This window comes from Eulemur rufifrons, chromosome 14 (assembly GCF_041146395.1).
Source record: "Eulemur rufifrons isolate Redbay chromosome 14, OSU_ERuf_1, whole genome shotgun sequence".
In the NCBI taxonomy this organism is placed as follows: Eukaryota; Metazoa; Chordata; class Mammalia; order Primates; family Lemuridae; genus Eulemur; species Eulemur rufifrons.
The window spans coordinates 13,787,815-13,804,680 of record NC_090996.1 but is presented as its reverse complement, the minus strand read 5'-3'; the positions used below and the strand labels follow the sequence as shown (position 1 = coordinate 13,804,680).

Sequence of the window (16,866 nt, the reverse complement as noted above, 5' to 3'; positions counted from 1 at the left end):
AGCTGTCCTCGGGTCAGGTGCTGCACAGGGATCCAATTCTCTGACAAAATGCAACTGTCCTGGGTTCCCCAAACATTCTCGTCACCTACCCTGGAGGAGATCCATGAAAACTTCTAAGGAACAATAGAGAGGGAGCTACTCTGTCTATAATATCTTATTTCTTAGACTGGCTCATGAGGACACAAGTAGTTCATTATGTTATTCTCTATCTATTTTTTGTGTGCTTGAAGTATTTCAAAATAAAGACAAAGAAGTAATGAGAGATGATTGCAGAACGAGAACATTTGAAAAACTGTTGAACTTCACAAATACTAAAGGAAAGGCAAACTCTAACAATGAGGTGCATTTTCCCCTGTCAAATTAGCAAAAAACCGTAAATGATAGAATCAAATGCTAGTGGGGATAAGAAGCAATGGGCATTCTCATAAACTGCTGGTGGGAACATAAATGGGCACTGATCCACCCCAAATTTTGAAAATATCTACAGAGATACTGCCATCTATAACAATATTAGGGATGAGTACATCTATACCTAAAAATGTCTCCATCTCCCCTCAAAGGAATCCCACTTTTAAGTTGCCACCCCACAGAGATAATCAGAAAGGAGTCAAACGTTTCTGTGTGACTATTTAAAAATAGAGAAAAATGGGAGGCATTCTTAAAACCCAATAGGGCCGTGGTTGGGTACATCCATTCCCCAGTATTAAAAATGGGGTTCACAGTATGAGGAAATAACACCCAGAGGGTATATAACATGCACACAGGCTGATTTAAATTATGTAAGAAAATACATGCATTATACTAAGACTAGAATGACAAGCACCAAAATGGTCAAAGTGATTCTCTCCAGGGGGTGACCTAACAGGAGATTTTTACTGTCTTTATGGTTTCTCTTATTTTCCAGATTTTCAACAATGGAGAGGTCCTATTTTTCAGAAGAGAGAAGATATTTTGTTAAAACACTGAAGAGTGTTATTTCCATAGAACCTGGACCTTCGCATACTAATTAGCATCTTACTCAGGGAATAACATCCCCTCTCTGAGCAGCTAAAACCCTAATTAAGATAATGGGAGACTGAGGAGATAAAATGCTTAAGCCATTTGTTGCTAGTCACAGATGGAAACAGAGCCATCCAGGACGGTGCCACAGAGAGGGCCCTGCCGCATAACCAAGAATTCTCTGCAGCTGAAACCAAAGGCCATATCTGATTACCCTGGGATGGCTAAACCCTTTCTCAGAGAGGATCGTAGTAAACAGCAACACCACCTCCTGCTTCCTCTGTGCAGCAAGGTGCTGAGCGCATCACCAACACTGACAGCCCTGTGGAAGGGGCCGTTTTAGCTCAGGCACCAGGAGGTGCTGCCTCCTGGATCCAGGAGGAGAACCAGCTCTCTTGTCCCAGTGCCAACAATCTCTCGTGTATTAAGTATGTTCACTCTCAGCCTTGGAGGGGGCCTTCCCTCGCACCTAGAAAACCGATCAAACCCCTTCCCTCCGCTGCAGGGAGTCCGCCTGCCACGCTCAGTGACCCCACGCCACTTCCGCTAGGCACCGCAGCCATGACAACAATCGTCTTGTTGAAACTCTGGATGAGTGGATACAAGCCTCTCTATATTTTATAATTTCAGTTTCCTTGGCCTTTTTTTAAGTGGAGTTTATATTCTTATTCTTTAAACATCTTCATTTATAAACATAGTTCAGATTCATTCTGATTCATCAGAATTATACCTGAATCTTTACCTAGCTGTGGGCGTGTGTGCACACACGTTTACATTTCTTAATTACAACCAGGGACTATGATGTCAGGTTTTGAAGGCAAGGTTAGAGGCTCTGTATTAGCGTCCTGGGGCTGCCAAACAAAGTCCCACATACTGGGCGGCTTCGACAACAGAAATCGGCTCCCAGTCCCAGAGGCTGGAGGTCCAGGATCCAGGTGCAGCAGGGCTGGCTTCTCCTGAGGCCTCTCCCCTTGGCTTGAAGACGGTACCTTCCCCCACCCCATGTCCTCACATGGTTGTCCTTCTGTGTGTGTCTGTGTCCTCATCTCCTCTTCTTATAACACCACCAGTCAGATTGGACAGGGCCCAACCTCATGACCTCATTTTAATTAATCACCTCTTTTTTTTTTTTTTTTTTTTTTTTTGAGACAGAGTCTCACTCTGTTGCCCAGACTAGTGAGTGCCATGGCGTCAGCCTAGCTCACAGCAACCTCAAACTCCTGGGCTCAAGCAATCCTTCTGCCTCAGCCTCCCAAGTAGCTGGGACTACAGGCATGTGCCACCATGCCCGGCTCATTTTTTCTATATATATTTTTAGTTGTCCATATAATTTCTTTCTATTTTTAGTAGAGACGGGGTCTCGCTCTTGCTCAGGCTGGTCTCGAACTCCTGACCTCCAGCGATCCACCCGCCTCGGCCTCCCAGAGTGCTAGGATTACAGGCGTGAGCCACCACGCCCAGCCTAATCACCTCTTTTAAGATCTTATCTCCAAGGACAGTCACTTTCTGAGTTGCTAGGGGTCAATGCTTCAATATATGAATGGGGGTGGGGCACAATTCAGCCCAGCACGGGCTCTGATCAGAGACAACAGGGTCAAACACACACACAGCACAAATGGGCCACCTGCCACCGTGAAAGCTCCCTGTCTGAGACGCCCCTCCAGGCTCTAACCACCAAGGGCCTGCCCTCCCATCTGCTGGCTCCCCATGGACTTCAGAAGCAAGGCCACAAGCCTGACACCAGCAAGCCCTTCCCAAGTCCCTGCAAACAGGCACAAGGGATCTTCCTTTGGTGATGAAAATGTTCTAAGACTGGATCAGGATGATGATCGCACAACTCTGTGAATTTACTAACAATTCATTGAATTGTATGCTAAGAACAGGTGAATTTTATACTATATAAATACCTCTTATGATACATTTCTTTTAGTCATAAACAAGCAGATACATTTCTTTAAGTCATAAACCCCCAGGCCGACACAAGCAAGGAAAAAGGCTCCAAGAAGCTGAAACTGATAAAATATCAAATATATCTCAACACTTATCAAAAGCAGTAAGACAACTGGCAGAGTTAAGGAATATGAATTAATGAAAAGTACCAAGAAAAAGAATGAACAAACAAACAACACGGGTGACAATTACAACAAAAGCTAAAAGCTAGACAGGAGGAAAACTAATCTTCGAATACACCGATCTTCAGTTGCAAAAAGCTATACATGGTCATAAAAATGTAAACCCTGACTATTAATCTAACCAAAACGATAGCTATACTGAGAGGGTATTGGGTGTTTTGAGGGAGGGGCAATAAAAAGACCTAAATTCTCATCTTCCATGGTAGAGAGTCAATAGACAATGTCTGAAATATAAATCAAGATGTAGTAGGATAAATTTGTTATTTAAAAATAGACAATTAAAAGCCAAAAAGAAATAGTCCACAATTGAAAGCGGTTGCCTCTGGGGAGTTCAAAACTAGGAAGAAGGAGAAGCCACGGAAGGGAACTGCTGTTTTGTTTTTGTTTTGAATTAGTAATGAGAAAATATTGTTTGCACTTACATAACTTGGGTGAAAATAAGTAAAAGTTTTAAAACGTACATACTTTTTAATCACTTGAAACAATGAATGAACGTGCACACTCATGGGCTCTATTTCATCAACCCACAGACATGCTTTTCTTTACACTTTAACATCTCGGGAACCGGAAGGCATCCTACAATCGTGTGAAATGTCAGTCAGGCAGCAGCTGTGATGCGAGAACCAGAGTCTTTCTTAAATTTCTGTCATTTAAGCACCAGCTGAGGAATGAACATAAGTCCTATCTGTTACCTGCAGCAAACTTGCAGAATGAGTACCAGGGGTGTGCAAGGAAGTCCCAGAGACAGGCCGGGCGCGGGAGCTCACACCTGTAATCCCAGCACTCTGGGAGGCCAGGGCAGGAGGATTGTTTGAGGTCAGGAGTTCGAGACCAGCCTGACCAAGAGTGAGACCCCCATCTCTACTGAAAATAGAAAAAAAAAAAAAAAATTAGCCAGGCATGGTGGCTCATACCTGTAGTCCCAGCTCCTCGGGAGGCTGAAGTAGGAGGATCACTTGAGCCCAGGAGTTTGACGTTGCTGTGAGTTAGGCTGATGCCACGGTACTCTAGCCCGGGCAACAGAGGGAGACTTTCTCTCAAAAACAAAGAAAAACGAAAATCCCAGAGACAGCAGTGCAGCACTCGTGTAAGGAATGCCACATCACCAATACTCCAGAGCACACAGAAGATGACACCCCATGGGAATGGGGACACGGACAGCTCTGGGATAAAGAGAAGGCTGAGACTCTGAATTTATTCCACTCATATATACTTTTTGTGTATGCACAAAACTAACATAGATTAAAATGTGCATTTAAAGTAAATCTTTGGATTTCAAATAGCTCTTTCAGTAAGCAAAAAAATAACAATCCTAAGTAATAAGAAAACATTATGTCCTACTTTAATTGTAGTATTTTTTATGTTAGTGGTGAGTAAATACTGGTGATCTTAAAACTGATAACATCTTTTATTTGGTGAAATACAGTATACACAGGAATGTGTGTTGCAAAATTGTTCCTAATGATCCCAAAATATATATAGTGCTTCATCCACACCATGGGATATTCCATAACCAGTAAGAAGAATGAATTGGAGCCATTAATATAAGAGATGATGTGGAAATTTCTGAAGAGGGTCTGGTAAGAGAAGCAGTATACAGAAAACTAAGAATATGATCTCATTTTTTAAATAAACAAACTCAGACAAAAAGAGCCCTGTGTGTATTTACATATGCATGTGCATGGGTATGTTTACGTAGTCCTGTGCAGGATAAGCATAGAAAAAAATATGGAAGGTCACTGTGGTCAGCAAAATTCTAAGACAGCTCCATGATTTCTGTCCTCAGGATTACTCTGTGATTATGTTGCACGGAAAAAGAAATTTTGCATACATAATTAAGGTTACTGATCAGCTGACCTTAAGACATGGAGATTTTCCAGTGGGACAAACCTAATCACATTTGCTCCATCAAAGCCGAGAGTTCCCTCCAGCTGGTCACAGAAGTCAAAGAGATTTGAAGTGTGAGAGGGTTTGATGCCAGGGAGGTTTTCGGACCACAGGGCACGAACCTGAGAGCAGCCACTAGGAGTTGACCATGGACCCTGGCTGAGAGGTGGAGAGAGAGACACACACACAGTTCAGTCCTACAATTCTGCCAACAACCTGTGAGTCTGAACGAGGACCCTGAGCCACAGAAAGGAGCACAGCCCAGCCAACACCCTGACCGCAGCCACGTGAGACCCGAGCAGAGGATCCAGTGACCCTGTGCTCAGACTCCTGACCCGTGGAAACTGTGAGATAATCTTAAAAGTGGTGTTCGAAGCTGCTAATTTCAGTAACAGAAAACAAGTACAGATTTTAGTACCAGGAAATGGGGTGCCGCTGTAAACAAACACCTAAAATGTGGAAGGCGCTTTGGTAATTGGGCAGTGAGTGGAGGCCAGAAGAATTCTGAAAAGCAGGAGAGAAAAAGTCTAGATTGCCTTGAACAGGCTCCTAACAGAACTGTGGACGATAAAAATCTTGCTTCTTTCTCAGAAGAAAGTCAAAAGCACTTTCCTAAATTGCCTTAGAGAAAGCCCAAACCGCCATGAACAGCACAAACCTAGATGTTACCAATGCTGCCAGGGAAGGCTCAGAAGTGAGGGCACGTCACTGGCAACTGGAGGGAGGTCCTCGTTACGTGAGGGCAGAGTGCTCGCTGAAATGTGTCCAGCAGTTGTGCAGAGGGAGGAATTTGTAAATGATGGACCTGAACGTATAACTGAGGAGATTTCCGAGCAGAATGTGGAAGGTGCTACCTGGGTTCTTCTTGCTGCTTATAGAGGCAAGAGGAAAGAGAGAAACTGAAGGAAGAATTGTTAAGCAAAAAAGAACCAGGACTCGATAAATTTGAAAATGGCCTCTCCAGATGACAACGGATGATAAAAGTCAGAAAAGGCTGCGGGGAGTGTGGCACAGAAGGAGAACTGAGCGTGTGCCTGCACAGCCCTGTGCTGAAACTCGCAAGGATCAAAGGGTCAGAGCACTTGGCCACACAAAAGACCGTTTCAAAAGATTAAGGGTGTTTCTTATAGATTTTCTTAATCAAACCAAAGGACTTCACGGAAGTTTAAGAGCACTATCCTTCCACCATCTCACCAGATGCTAAAAACAGAGAAGGGATTATCTCAGAAACATCTGTTAATGTGACTTTTGTCTAGTACAGTGAATTCCCGTGAAAGCCTCATAGAGAGAGCCCCTGAGGTTCTTGAGAAAATTATATCAGCAGAAACACTGTTGGCTTAGATTGAAAAGGACAGGGAGTGAACAAAATGAAAGCAAGGGGCTGACAGGAAGTGGCTGACAAACATACTACCATCCGGGATAAAGGAAGGATGACTCAGAACATGACACCAAGACCCCAGAGGGTGGCAACAAGAGTGCAGATGGCAGAGTTGAGAGGTCATTCCCAGACCTTGAAACAACCAAAGAACTCCAACTGGAGTCTGCTTGGCTAGATTTCAAAACTCCTTTGGGCCAGTGACTCTCTTTTTTTTTTTTTTTTTTGAGACACAGTCTCACTCTGTTGTCCAGACTAGAGTGCCGTGGCATCAGCCTAGCTCACAGCAACCTCAAACTCCTGGGCTCAAGCAATCCTCCTGCTTCAGCCTCCCGAGTAGCTGGGACTATAGGCATGTGCCACCATGCCCGGCTAATTTTTTTCTATATGTTTTCTTAGCTGTCCAGATCATTTCTTTCTATTTTTAGTAGAGACAGGGTCTCGCTCTTGCTCAGGCTGGTCTCAAACTCCTGACCTTGAGCGATCCTCCGGCCTCGGCCTCCCAGAGTGCTAGGATTACAGGCGTGAGCCACCGCGCCTGGCCCAGTGACTCCTTTTTACCTTTCATTTCCCCTTTTAGAACCACAATGCCTATGTTACCCTGTGCCTGTCCCACCATTGTAGGTTGGGAGTATTGGAGCAAATAACTTGTCTCTTTAGTTCCACAGATCCACAGAAGGAGAGAAATTGTGCCCCAAGAGTTGTACTTAATGGACTACACCCAGAAGCCTCATTCACGCCTGATTTTGGACTAAGGTGATTGGATTTTTGGACTTGAACTGATACTACAATAGGATAAGACTGGGGGACCTTGAAATGGGGTGAATGCATTTTGCACGTGGATGTATTATAGATACGGATCCCTGGAGGCCAGAGTGCAGACCGTGGTAGCCAGAATTCTAGATGACTCCAACAACCACTGTCTTGCATAATCTGCCCTCCACCCTTGAGTGTGAGACCTGTGAATATGATGAGATGCCATTGCATGACTATGTTTTGTTGTATGAAAAAAGAGATTTTTGCAGATATAATAAATTTACTAATCAGTTCACTTTGGGTTCATCAAAAGGGAGATTATCCAGGTGAGCCTAACCTAAACACACAAGCCTTTTAAAACCAGGAAGGAGCCAGGTGTGGTGGCACACACCTGGAGTCCCAGCTACTTGGGAGGCTGAGGCAGGAGGATCGCTGGAGCCAAGGAGTTCAAGGCTGCAGTGAGCTATGAATGCACCACTGCACACCAGCCTGGACAACAGAGTGAGACTCCATCCCTAAATAAACAAATAACAACTGAACGAAGAAAATAAGATAAAATCAGAAAAGATGTCAAATATTCCAAGAACAAGGGAGATCTGATGTACCACTGCGGACTTGAAGATGCTAGGGGCCGTGTGGAAAGTCATTTGGAATGGTTTTTAAACTTCTAAATATATGTGAAAGAGAAAGCTATCATTGTCTTTCAACAGCCATTCTCTCCTTCTTCCTAATAGCATAATCTCTATGCTGTTGGTGAGGTAATGTACCCAGCTAATGAAAACTACATTTTCCAGGCTCCCCTGCAGGTAGGCATGGCCATGTGACCAAGCTGCAGTCAGTGAAAGATGAGCAGATGCTGCTGTTGGGACTTTTAGGAAAGCTCCCTAGGAAGAGGGCATGGCTTGCAGGGACACCTTTGCCCTTCCCCTCTCCCTTCTTTCTTCCTGCCTTGAGTAAAGATGGAATGGCAGTGATCCCCACAATTGTCCTGCGCCTAGAGGTGACCCTCAGAATGGAAAGCATGAACTAAAATGGTGGGGCCAAAAGTAAAAGAAGTCTAAGTCCCTGGTGACCAAGAAAGTTACCTTACCAGCCCTGAAGTGTTTTTCTTTTTTTTTTTTTTGTTATTGTTTTTGTTTTTTGTTTTGGGAAGTTTGCTTTGTTATTGATAAAGAGGTTTTTAAGATATCACTTTGATATTGGTTGTTTAATTATAAAATATTGCACATATATAAAAGCATTTATAACTTAGATGTATAATGAACACCATTTCATCCATTACCCAACCTAAAAAGAATGGACCATTTCCCAGCTCACTGCTCTCCCAAGCACATCTCCCTGCCTTGTTCCCACCTCTCACCCTGCCAAAAGGAACCACTATTCTGGATTCGGAGTTTAACATTCCCTTATTTTTTATTAGTTAATACTACACATTTTTGTAACTCTAAATTATCAGCTCTACCTTACTTGTTTTTAAATCTTGTATTAATTGTATCACACTCCATGTATTTTTCTGCAATTTGCTTTTTTCCCTCAACATTCTGAGACACAGCCATATTGATGCAAGTAGCTATGGTTTAATTTCACAGCTTTATATTAACAGTATTTACTGCATGAATACACGACTATCTAGCCACTCCCCCACTGACAGATGTGTGGGTTGTTTGCACTTCTAGGCTACTACAAAACATTACTATTAACACTCGTGTACTCATCTCCAAGTGCTTCCTGCCTCTCATGATACTATGGAATATATAGAAAATTAAGGTATTTAAATGGTAAAGTGCAGGAGACTAGAGGATGTGTGGAGTCCTGGACATGGCTACCGGCCCACAGCCTGTGGCCATTAGAGGATCAGTAAGCGGAAGTACATCAGTGCACCACGGCACGATGGCAGACTCCTAAGAATAGAATAATCAGAATGTGGGCACGTCAGCTTTACTACATAAGACCAAACTGTTTCCCAAAGGGGTCGAAACAATTCGCACTCTCACTGGCACCATGTTAGAATTCCTACTCCTCATCCTCACCAAATCTAGATGTGATTAGACCTCTTGATTTTTGTAAAAAAGAAAAAAAAAAAAAACCAAAAACATCTCTCTGGTCTTAATTTGTATTTTCCTTATTACTAACAAGATTGAGCATCTTTTCACGTTTATTGGCCATTCCTTGTTCCTAATCTGTGAAATGCCTGTGTATTTCTTTTGCCCATTACTTACTGGGTTGTGTGATCTTTTTAAATAGGTTTTTTTTGTTGTTGGTTTTTGTTTTTTTTTTTTGGTCATCCTTAATATATCCTGGATAGTAACCACATTTGTCAGTTTTATGTATTACAAAATCTTCCCCAAGTACATGCCCTGTTTTTTCAGTTTTTCTCTTTTCACTGTTCATTATTCAATGAACAAAAAATCTCTTAACTGTACCAATCTCTTCCTTTATGGTTTGAGCCTTTTTGTTTCTTCTTTAGGAAACTCTTTTCTATGCTATTTATTATTGATTTCTATCTTACTGCTCTGTTGTCAGAGAACATGTTCTATTGATCAGATACTTTGAAATATGTTGAATATTACTTTCTAATCTAGCATGAGATTAATTTTTGTACATTCCCAATACTTAAGAGTAATATGCATTTTTCCAGTTATTGGGTGGAGATTCTATAATAAATGTCCACTAGATCACTGATGGCAAATAATGGCTGGCAGGGCTGGTAACAAATCCACCCCAGCCATCTGTTCAGGTATTATCTGTGGCTGCTTTCACTCTACACAGGCAGAGTTAAGCAGTTGTGACAGGGGCCGTATGGCCTCAGGAAGCTGAAAATATTTACTATCTGGGCCCTTAATAGAAAAAGTTCACCAACCAGTACGCTAAATTGTGTTTAAAAACTGTTTCCCTTCTATTTTTTGTCTGCTTGATATCAATTAATGAAAGAGCCGTTTTGAAATCTTCTATGATAATGACACATTTGGAAATTTCTGTTTATCTCTGCTTTGCTATTTTATGTTGAGGCTAATTTATTGGGGGCAAACAAGTTTTAAATTGTTCCGTTTTCTTGGTGCATTATTTTTACTATCACTAATGCAGTGGCCCTTTTGCCCCTAATAATTATTTTTGCTTTGAAATCTGTTTGCACGATACTGTTACTACACCCACTTCTTTTCATTAGCACAGCTTTTTTCCATTCTTTCAAGTCCTTACATTTTAGATGTGTCTCTCATAAATGAAACAGCATACCATTGCACTTGGTTTTCCCATGGAATCTGACAATCTCTTAGTCAGGAAGTTTGGTCCATTTGTTGTAGTGACAGATATATTTGCTTTCATTTCCGCAACCATAGATTGTATTTTCTTTTTATCCTATTTTTTCCTATGATTTTCCCCCCTTTCTTTCCTGTTTTCTTTTGGATTAAGATATTTAACTTCAGTTTTTACCTTTATTGATTTGAAATTTTAACCTTTTCTTGTTTCCCCAAACATTATAACATGCATTCTAGCTTAGTAAAGTCAAAAATTTCATCAGCGTCTACCCTCCTTCTGAACAATGTCAGTACATCTGAACTCTTATGTCAGATTTAAACGTTATTGTCCAGTATTTCAGTTTCACTTTGCTTGTTTGTTTGCCATTTATTTTTATTGTGTTTTTAATGGAGAAATACATCATCTGTTTTCAAAATAGTGCTTAAAAATACAAGGAGTACAGATACTATAAAACAAAGCAAACTCCAGTCACTACATACATCATATGAAAAAAAAAGTCTGATAGTCAGGTAATAAAAATTAGAAATAAAAAGTCCCAAGTTTCCAGCTTGGTAAAGCAGGTACAATTACAAGAAATGTTTAGTAAACTAATTTTTTCCCCAATGTATAAACAAAATGACAAGACTAAATTTGTGCCTGGCAATTTCAACCTTACATTATAGCTACCCAAAATACACAAACATAGTGCACATTTCACCTGATTTATTATTGTGGTGAAAGGGTAAGGTGATTGCACAGGGCAAAGATGTGAGAAACAGAAACATTGTACACTAGACATCAAAAACTAACAGTGAAAAGAAAGTCTCAAGTACCACATAGCCTAACAGGAAAAAAGACTATATTCCAACTTTGGAAAATTAATCCAGAAGAATAAGGAAAGAGTTTAAGTAATCACAGTTTAACATGAAAAGGCACATCCAGTAGAAAGGAACAAAGCTGGGGAGGGGTGGGAGGTCAGAACCAGGCTAACTGGAAAGCCTCTGAAGTTCACAGTGTCTAGATTAAGAAAGACCGACCTTTCATTCATCTACGTCTGCTGTCCCTCATGTTTCCTATAAACATGGATGTTCTACTGCTTAATTATGAGCGGTTTTTTTTTTTTAATTTAAAGTATTCCTAATTTTTTGTAGGATAAAGCAAAAGAATAGAAAATTGACTAGATGTCAAGTCTTTACTAGAAATTATTTTATGTTTCTATATGTAAAATTTACTGATGAATTTTGGTAAATAATTTAAAAATAAAAACTGGCTTAAAATTCTTGGAGAAAATGCTATTTTGCCTACATGTTTAAAATTGGAAATTAGCTTTCCTATAAGCAGGCATTCTGTGGGATTTACAAAATTTCTCATATGTAGAGATCGAATGGCCATCCAAGGCCAGTAACATGTTTCACAGGCTTTACGTTTAGTAAAGTTTTATTAAAATATTAACCATGGAACCAAAATTTGGTGTTTCATGCCATGTGGCCACAGGAGTATGGGTTTCACATCATGGTTCAGAAAATACTAGTATTCTGGGCTTTTATATGAAATTACATATAAGCATACCTTGTTCATACAAGACAAGAGGGGAAGGCAAAAAGCCTTTTTTCTTTTAGGACAAATGATTGAGGACAAGAGAATATGAAGCTTTGTTAAGCTCAAAGAAAATGATCGCTGATTATATACTCTCTAAAACAATTCTATAGATAAAATAAGTATCATTTCTTGATCATGTCCCATCAAAACCAATGACTAATTATTGTCTTGATGTCAAATACGTACCCTAAAGTTGAATTTTATTCTAAAGGGTTATAGCTACTTTACAGGGACTGAGCTAAATGTACTTTTATGCTTTCTCTTTAGTATAGTGTTGCCACTGCACAATGGTATCCAATTTTAAGATTAATAAAGAAACCTCTTCAGGATAAAAACTAAAATTCATGAAGTTGAAAAATCTAGTTGGTTCTACTTTCTAATAAAAAATATACATAAAGTGCATCATCAGTATAAGAAATTCTGATACCAGTTTGTATTGCAAACTTTCCCAACAATGCATCAAATTTAAATCCAGTCCAGATGTCAGTTATGAGTATAAATATAGCCGGAGGGTTCTTTCAAGGGCAGTAGTCCTTTGAAATAGTTAATATAACTGTTGCTGACACACTGATAGTCTGACATATCAACAATAGTATCTCTACTTCACATACTAATCTGGACTTCTGATCGAGACTAGTGCCAGTAAAGAAAGTTACCAAACAACCCTAAATCTATTTCAAGTCATATCTAGTGTGGTACCCTTCATTCTCCTTCTTTAGTATCTGAAGACAACAGTTGACTTGGCAGATATTGTTTATGGACCTTTCAGGTTGTTTTTATCCATTCAATCTGTTTTATTGAATTCTTGATAATAGGAATAGGATTAGCAGGGATATTGGAAAGATCTATACTGGATGTTTCCTGAGAGGCCAACACAGAAGCCCTGTCTGAATCGTTTGTAATAGAGTTGTATTTGTCTCTTTACAAAGTTTTCGTCTCTACTTTGGTTTTGTTTGTTTCTTCTTTATGAGGTAAGAATGTCCTCTAGACTCCTATGATAGGATTAGGTATGTTTGTTGCTGTGTTTCCTGAAGGTCTGGGTGGATGGCTCACCAGACATGTTGAAGAAACTACTCTGGAGACCGTGGGTTTTGGTGGTGGAGAAGTGGCAGGTTGTGAGGCAGTCTGAGGAACGCTTTCACTCAACGCAACCCTTGAGCTTTCACTGGGATTCACTTGTTGCAAGGAAATTTCAGTAGCCTGTATGTTGGTCACAGATGCTGCCATTACAGTCAGGGAAGGACTGTTTCTGCCTTGAGAGCTGTCAGTCAGTGGGCCAATCTTCATAGTGCTAGGAGGTGAAGGTACAGAAATGCTATTTTCATTGTCTACAGACAACTCAAGGCTGCTGTCACTCAAAGCTGTCAATCTCACACCTTCTGTTAAATGTGCTTTCTTTTTCTGAAGCACATGATTAGGCAATAGTTGATGAAGTTCCTTTTTTCTTAAATGCATTGCAGCAATTTTCATATCCATCTCAAACATCTTACTATTTATTGCTTGCCTATAAACTGTATCTGTGAAAGACTGAATATCATAGGTGAGATCGATACTGAGAATTTCAGAATTTTCTGGCTTTTTTAACACCAGTCCAATTACCCACATTGTACGAAATTCTTCCTTCTCAGGATTTTCTTTGGGTGCTGGAAAGGACTGAGGATTCACATGTGCCAGTGTAATAAATTCGTTCTTCTCCAAGCTTCCAACCAGGATTCGGATCTTTGATTCTACCAAGCCTACCCATTCTAGATGTTGTTTTTCTGTTGGTGCACTTGCCAGAAGTACAATATAATGCTTGTACTTTTGAAAGAAGCTTGGAGATTCAAAAAGTTTGGACCACTCTGCCTTACTCAGCAAAATTTCATGTGTAATAGCAAGCCCTTGTTTAAACTCCTCAATCATGACCATCCTGGTTGAAACAGACACATTGTATGTGGAGTTCTGCTGTGGATATGCTGGTGTAATTATAGGCATAAGATGATACCTATCACTGGGATTTACTCTTGGGTCCCATACAGGCAAATTAAGATTCCGTTCTTCAGGCTCTTTCAGTAACACTGGATTGGGCCATTCCCATTCAGAAAATACCAAGAAAAATTTACGTACAAGAGTCGACGCTACTGCATTTGGATAAAGCTGACAAGTTCTCGCTACTAGCATAGCCCAGGAAACACCTCCAAGGAAACCTAATATATTGGAATAGATATTGTGGCATTTGGCCCACAATTTGATGGCTCTCAGAGTTAACCTGAAGTTGTCAATGTTTGGTACTAGATGTAAAATTTCATCAGTTACCCGGCAACCATTAAGGCTTCTTATGCATCTAATATCTAAATTTTTAAGCAGACTGTCATCTCTTAGGTCCAAATCTTCTGGAATAGTCTGCAGTGCTAATCTTGCAAACAAAACATCAATCTCTATCCCATCAAAACACAGTTTGATAACTGGGACAAATGCCTCCTCAACAGCCCTTAAATCTTTTACTTCTTCCTGTAGTTTCAATTTATCATAGAATGAGGTGAAAAAGTCACTTCGATCAACATGTCTTGGTGCAACGCACAACGCATCAATATCGGCACCTTTTGTATGCACTCCTAATCTGTAAGAGCCAAACGTAAAAATTTTTCCCCCAACATTTTCAATTACAGCTTGTGGAAGACTCTTGCTTTCACTGATTTCTCGTATCCATTCCTTTACCAGATTATTTAATTTTTCCAAAATTAAAATCCTGCGCTGCAGTTCCTCTTCCTCTTCAAACACCCCAAAGGGCTTCAGGGTTTCAATTAATTTCTGGGTAAGTGTGCAGTCAGTGTCCTTGGGGGCCGCTAGACTGATAGGGAAGGAGATGCCGTAGTGCTTCTGTGGCGGCGCCGTCTGTTGTGAGCCCTGGGTTGTCACCGGAAACGGCATCATCTTCAGAGCCCGCCCCGCCAGGGCACGTGCCCCCCGACCGCGGCCTCCGCGGCCACCTCCCGGGTCATGATCCGCTGAGGCGGGAGGGGCGGGGCTCCTACCAGCCCTGGTCCGACCCGCTCCCGCTCTGCACCCCCGCTTCAAGCACTTCTCCTCCTTCCCCTCGGCCCCAACATGGCGCCCGGGGCCCCTAGGCGGCAGCGTTCTAGAACGGACCGCGCACGCGCAGGCGCCTGCGCACCGGCCGCCGCTGCAAGGCCTCGCGGAAGCTGCGGGTTCAGAACTCGCAGACCCACCCGCTGGCGCGGTGGCTTTTCTACCCTGGCCTTTAACCTGCAAAATTCAACCCTGTTATTATTCCTGTTTTATACATTTACCCAGTTTTACCCATCTATTTCTTTCCTCACCATTTCCTCTCTGACATCGCAGATCTACATCCTTCTTGAAGCATCCTCAGGCCTCCTTCGCCCTCGCGTGTATCCTTTAGAAATCTAGAAATGGCTCGCATCTTGCTTTCTGCAGTCGGTTCGTGGATGATGGTTTAGCTAGGTCTTCATTCTAGGTGGACAGTTATGTCTGGCCATGCTTTGAAGACACTGTTCTGCTGTCTTCTGGTTTCTCTGGTTCCTGTTGCGAATTCTGCCTCGGGATAAACTGCTGCTCATCTGTCTTTTCCTTTTGACAGCTGTAAAAATCTGTCTTCACTGTCCTGCAATTCCACCACTGTGTGTCCAGGGGTAGGTTTCTTTTTTATTACTCTTACATGATGATACACTGTGCTTTCCAAATCAGAAGAGTCAGACTTTTCATTTCATGACCTCCAGAAGATTCTAAGACATATCCTGGAATATGTTCTCCCTAGCATTCTCTTGATCCTCTTCATTTAGACACGTGATAAACCTTCTCATTCTGTTTTCTACGTCTCTTAAACCCATTTTTCTCTCTGGATGACACCAGGTTACCTTCAAGTTCTCTAACTCTCTTTTCAGTTTTAGTCTGCTGTTTAAGCATCATTGAAGTATCCACTTAAATACTTATATTTTTATTACTAGAAGCAGTCTTTTTAAATTTTCCTTGCCTCTTTGGATGGCACTGTTCTTTCATGGGTGTTTTTCCCACCTTTTATTTCTTTAACCATGTTAAACATACTTATTTAGTAGTCTATCACTAATTATTCCAATTCCTAATGCCCTTCAGAATCTAGTTCTATAGTTTGTTGTTTTCTGGCTCATTTAGAGTGGCATTATCTCTTGTGTTTTGCAATTTGGGGTTATGAGCTCATTTCAGGTGGGGCTTGGGATGCCTGTATAGAGAATGTATCCTTCCAAAGATTTGCTTTGTTTTTACCTCATACACTATCAAATTGCATGCAATATAATTTAATTTCTTATACAAGGATTATCCAGACCATGTAGGTGGTGTAATTTTGAACCTCAAATACATGTGAGAGGATATGTGGTTTTCAGTTCTAGGGAAGAGTCTTTAGTTTTCCTCACTCAAAGCCCAACACAAGAAAAGCAATTTTTTTTTTTCTGTCTCACTTTGTCGCCCTGGCTGAGTGCAGTGGTGTCATTGTAGCTCACTGCAGCCTCAAACCCCTGGGCTCAAGCAATTCTCCTGCCTCAGCCTCCCAAGTAGCTGAACCACAGGCATGTGCCACTATGCCCAGCTACTTTTTCTGTATTTTGTAGAGACAGGGTCTTGCTCTTCCTCAGGATGGCCTTGAACTCTGGCCTTAAGCAATCCTCCCACCTTGGCCTCCAAGAGTGCTAGGATTATAGATGTGAGCCAGTGCGACTGGCCAAGAAAGGCAACTTTGACATTTCCTTTTACCAGGCAGCAGATTCTTGCTATTCCAATCTTTTCACTCAACATGTCACTCTTTGAGGACTCCAATTGTATTGGGTTGGCTGGCGGGGGGGGGGGGGGCTCTCAATTCCAACTCCCTACTTTTAGGGTCTCAAGGCC

The 16,866-nt window shown here is 41.4% G+C and overlaps 2 protein-coding genes across 2 annotated transcripts in view; both read right to left on the bottom strand.

Annotated features, from left to right (window-relative positions):
- The window catches only part of RADIL (Rap associating with DIL domain), a 65,997-nt gene that overhangs the window by 37,865 nt on the left and 11,266 nt on the right, over positions 1–16,866 (bottom strand). The gene's annotated exons all lie outside the window — the stretch shown is intronic.
- PAPOLB (poly(A) polymerase beta) lies at positions 12,970–14,898 on the bottom strand. The gene has a single exon (XM_069485994.1). The coding sequence runs from the start codon at positions 14,896–14,898 to the stop codon at positions 12,970–12,972; it is 1,929 nt and encodes a 642-aa protein (XP_069342095.1).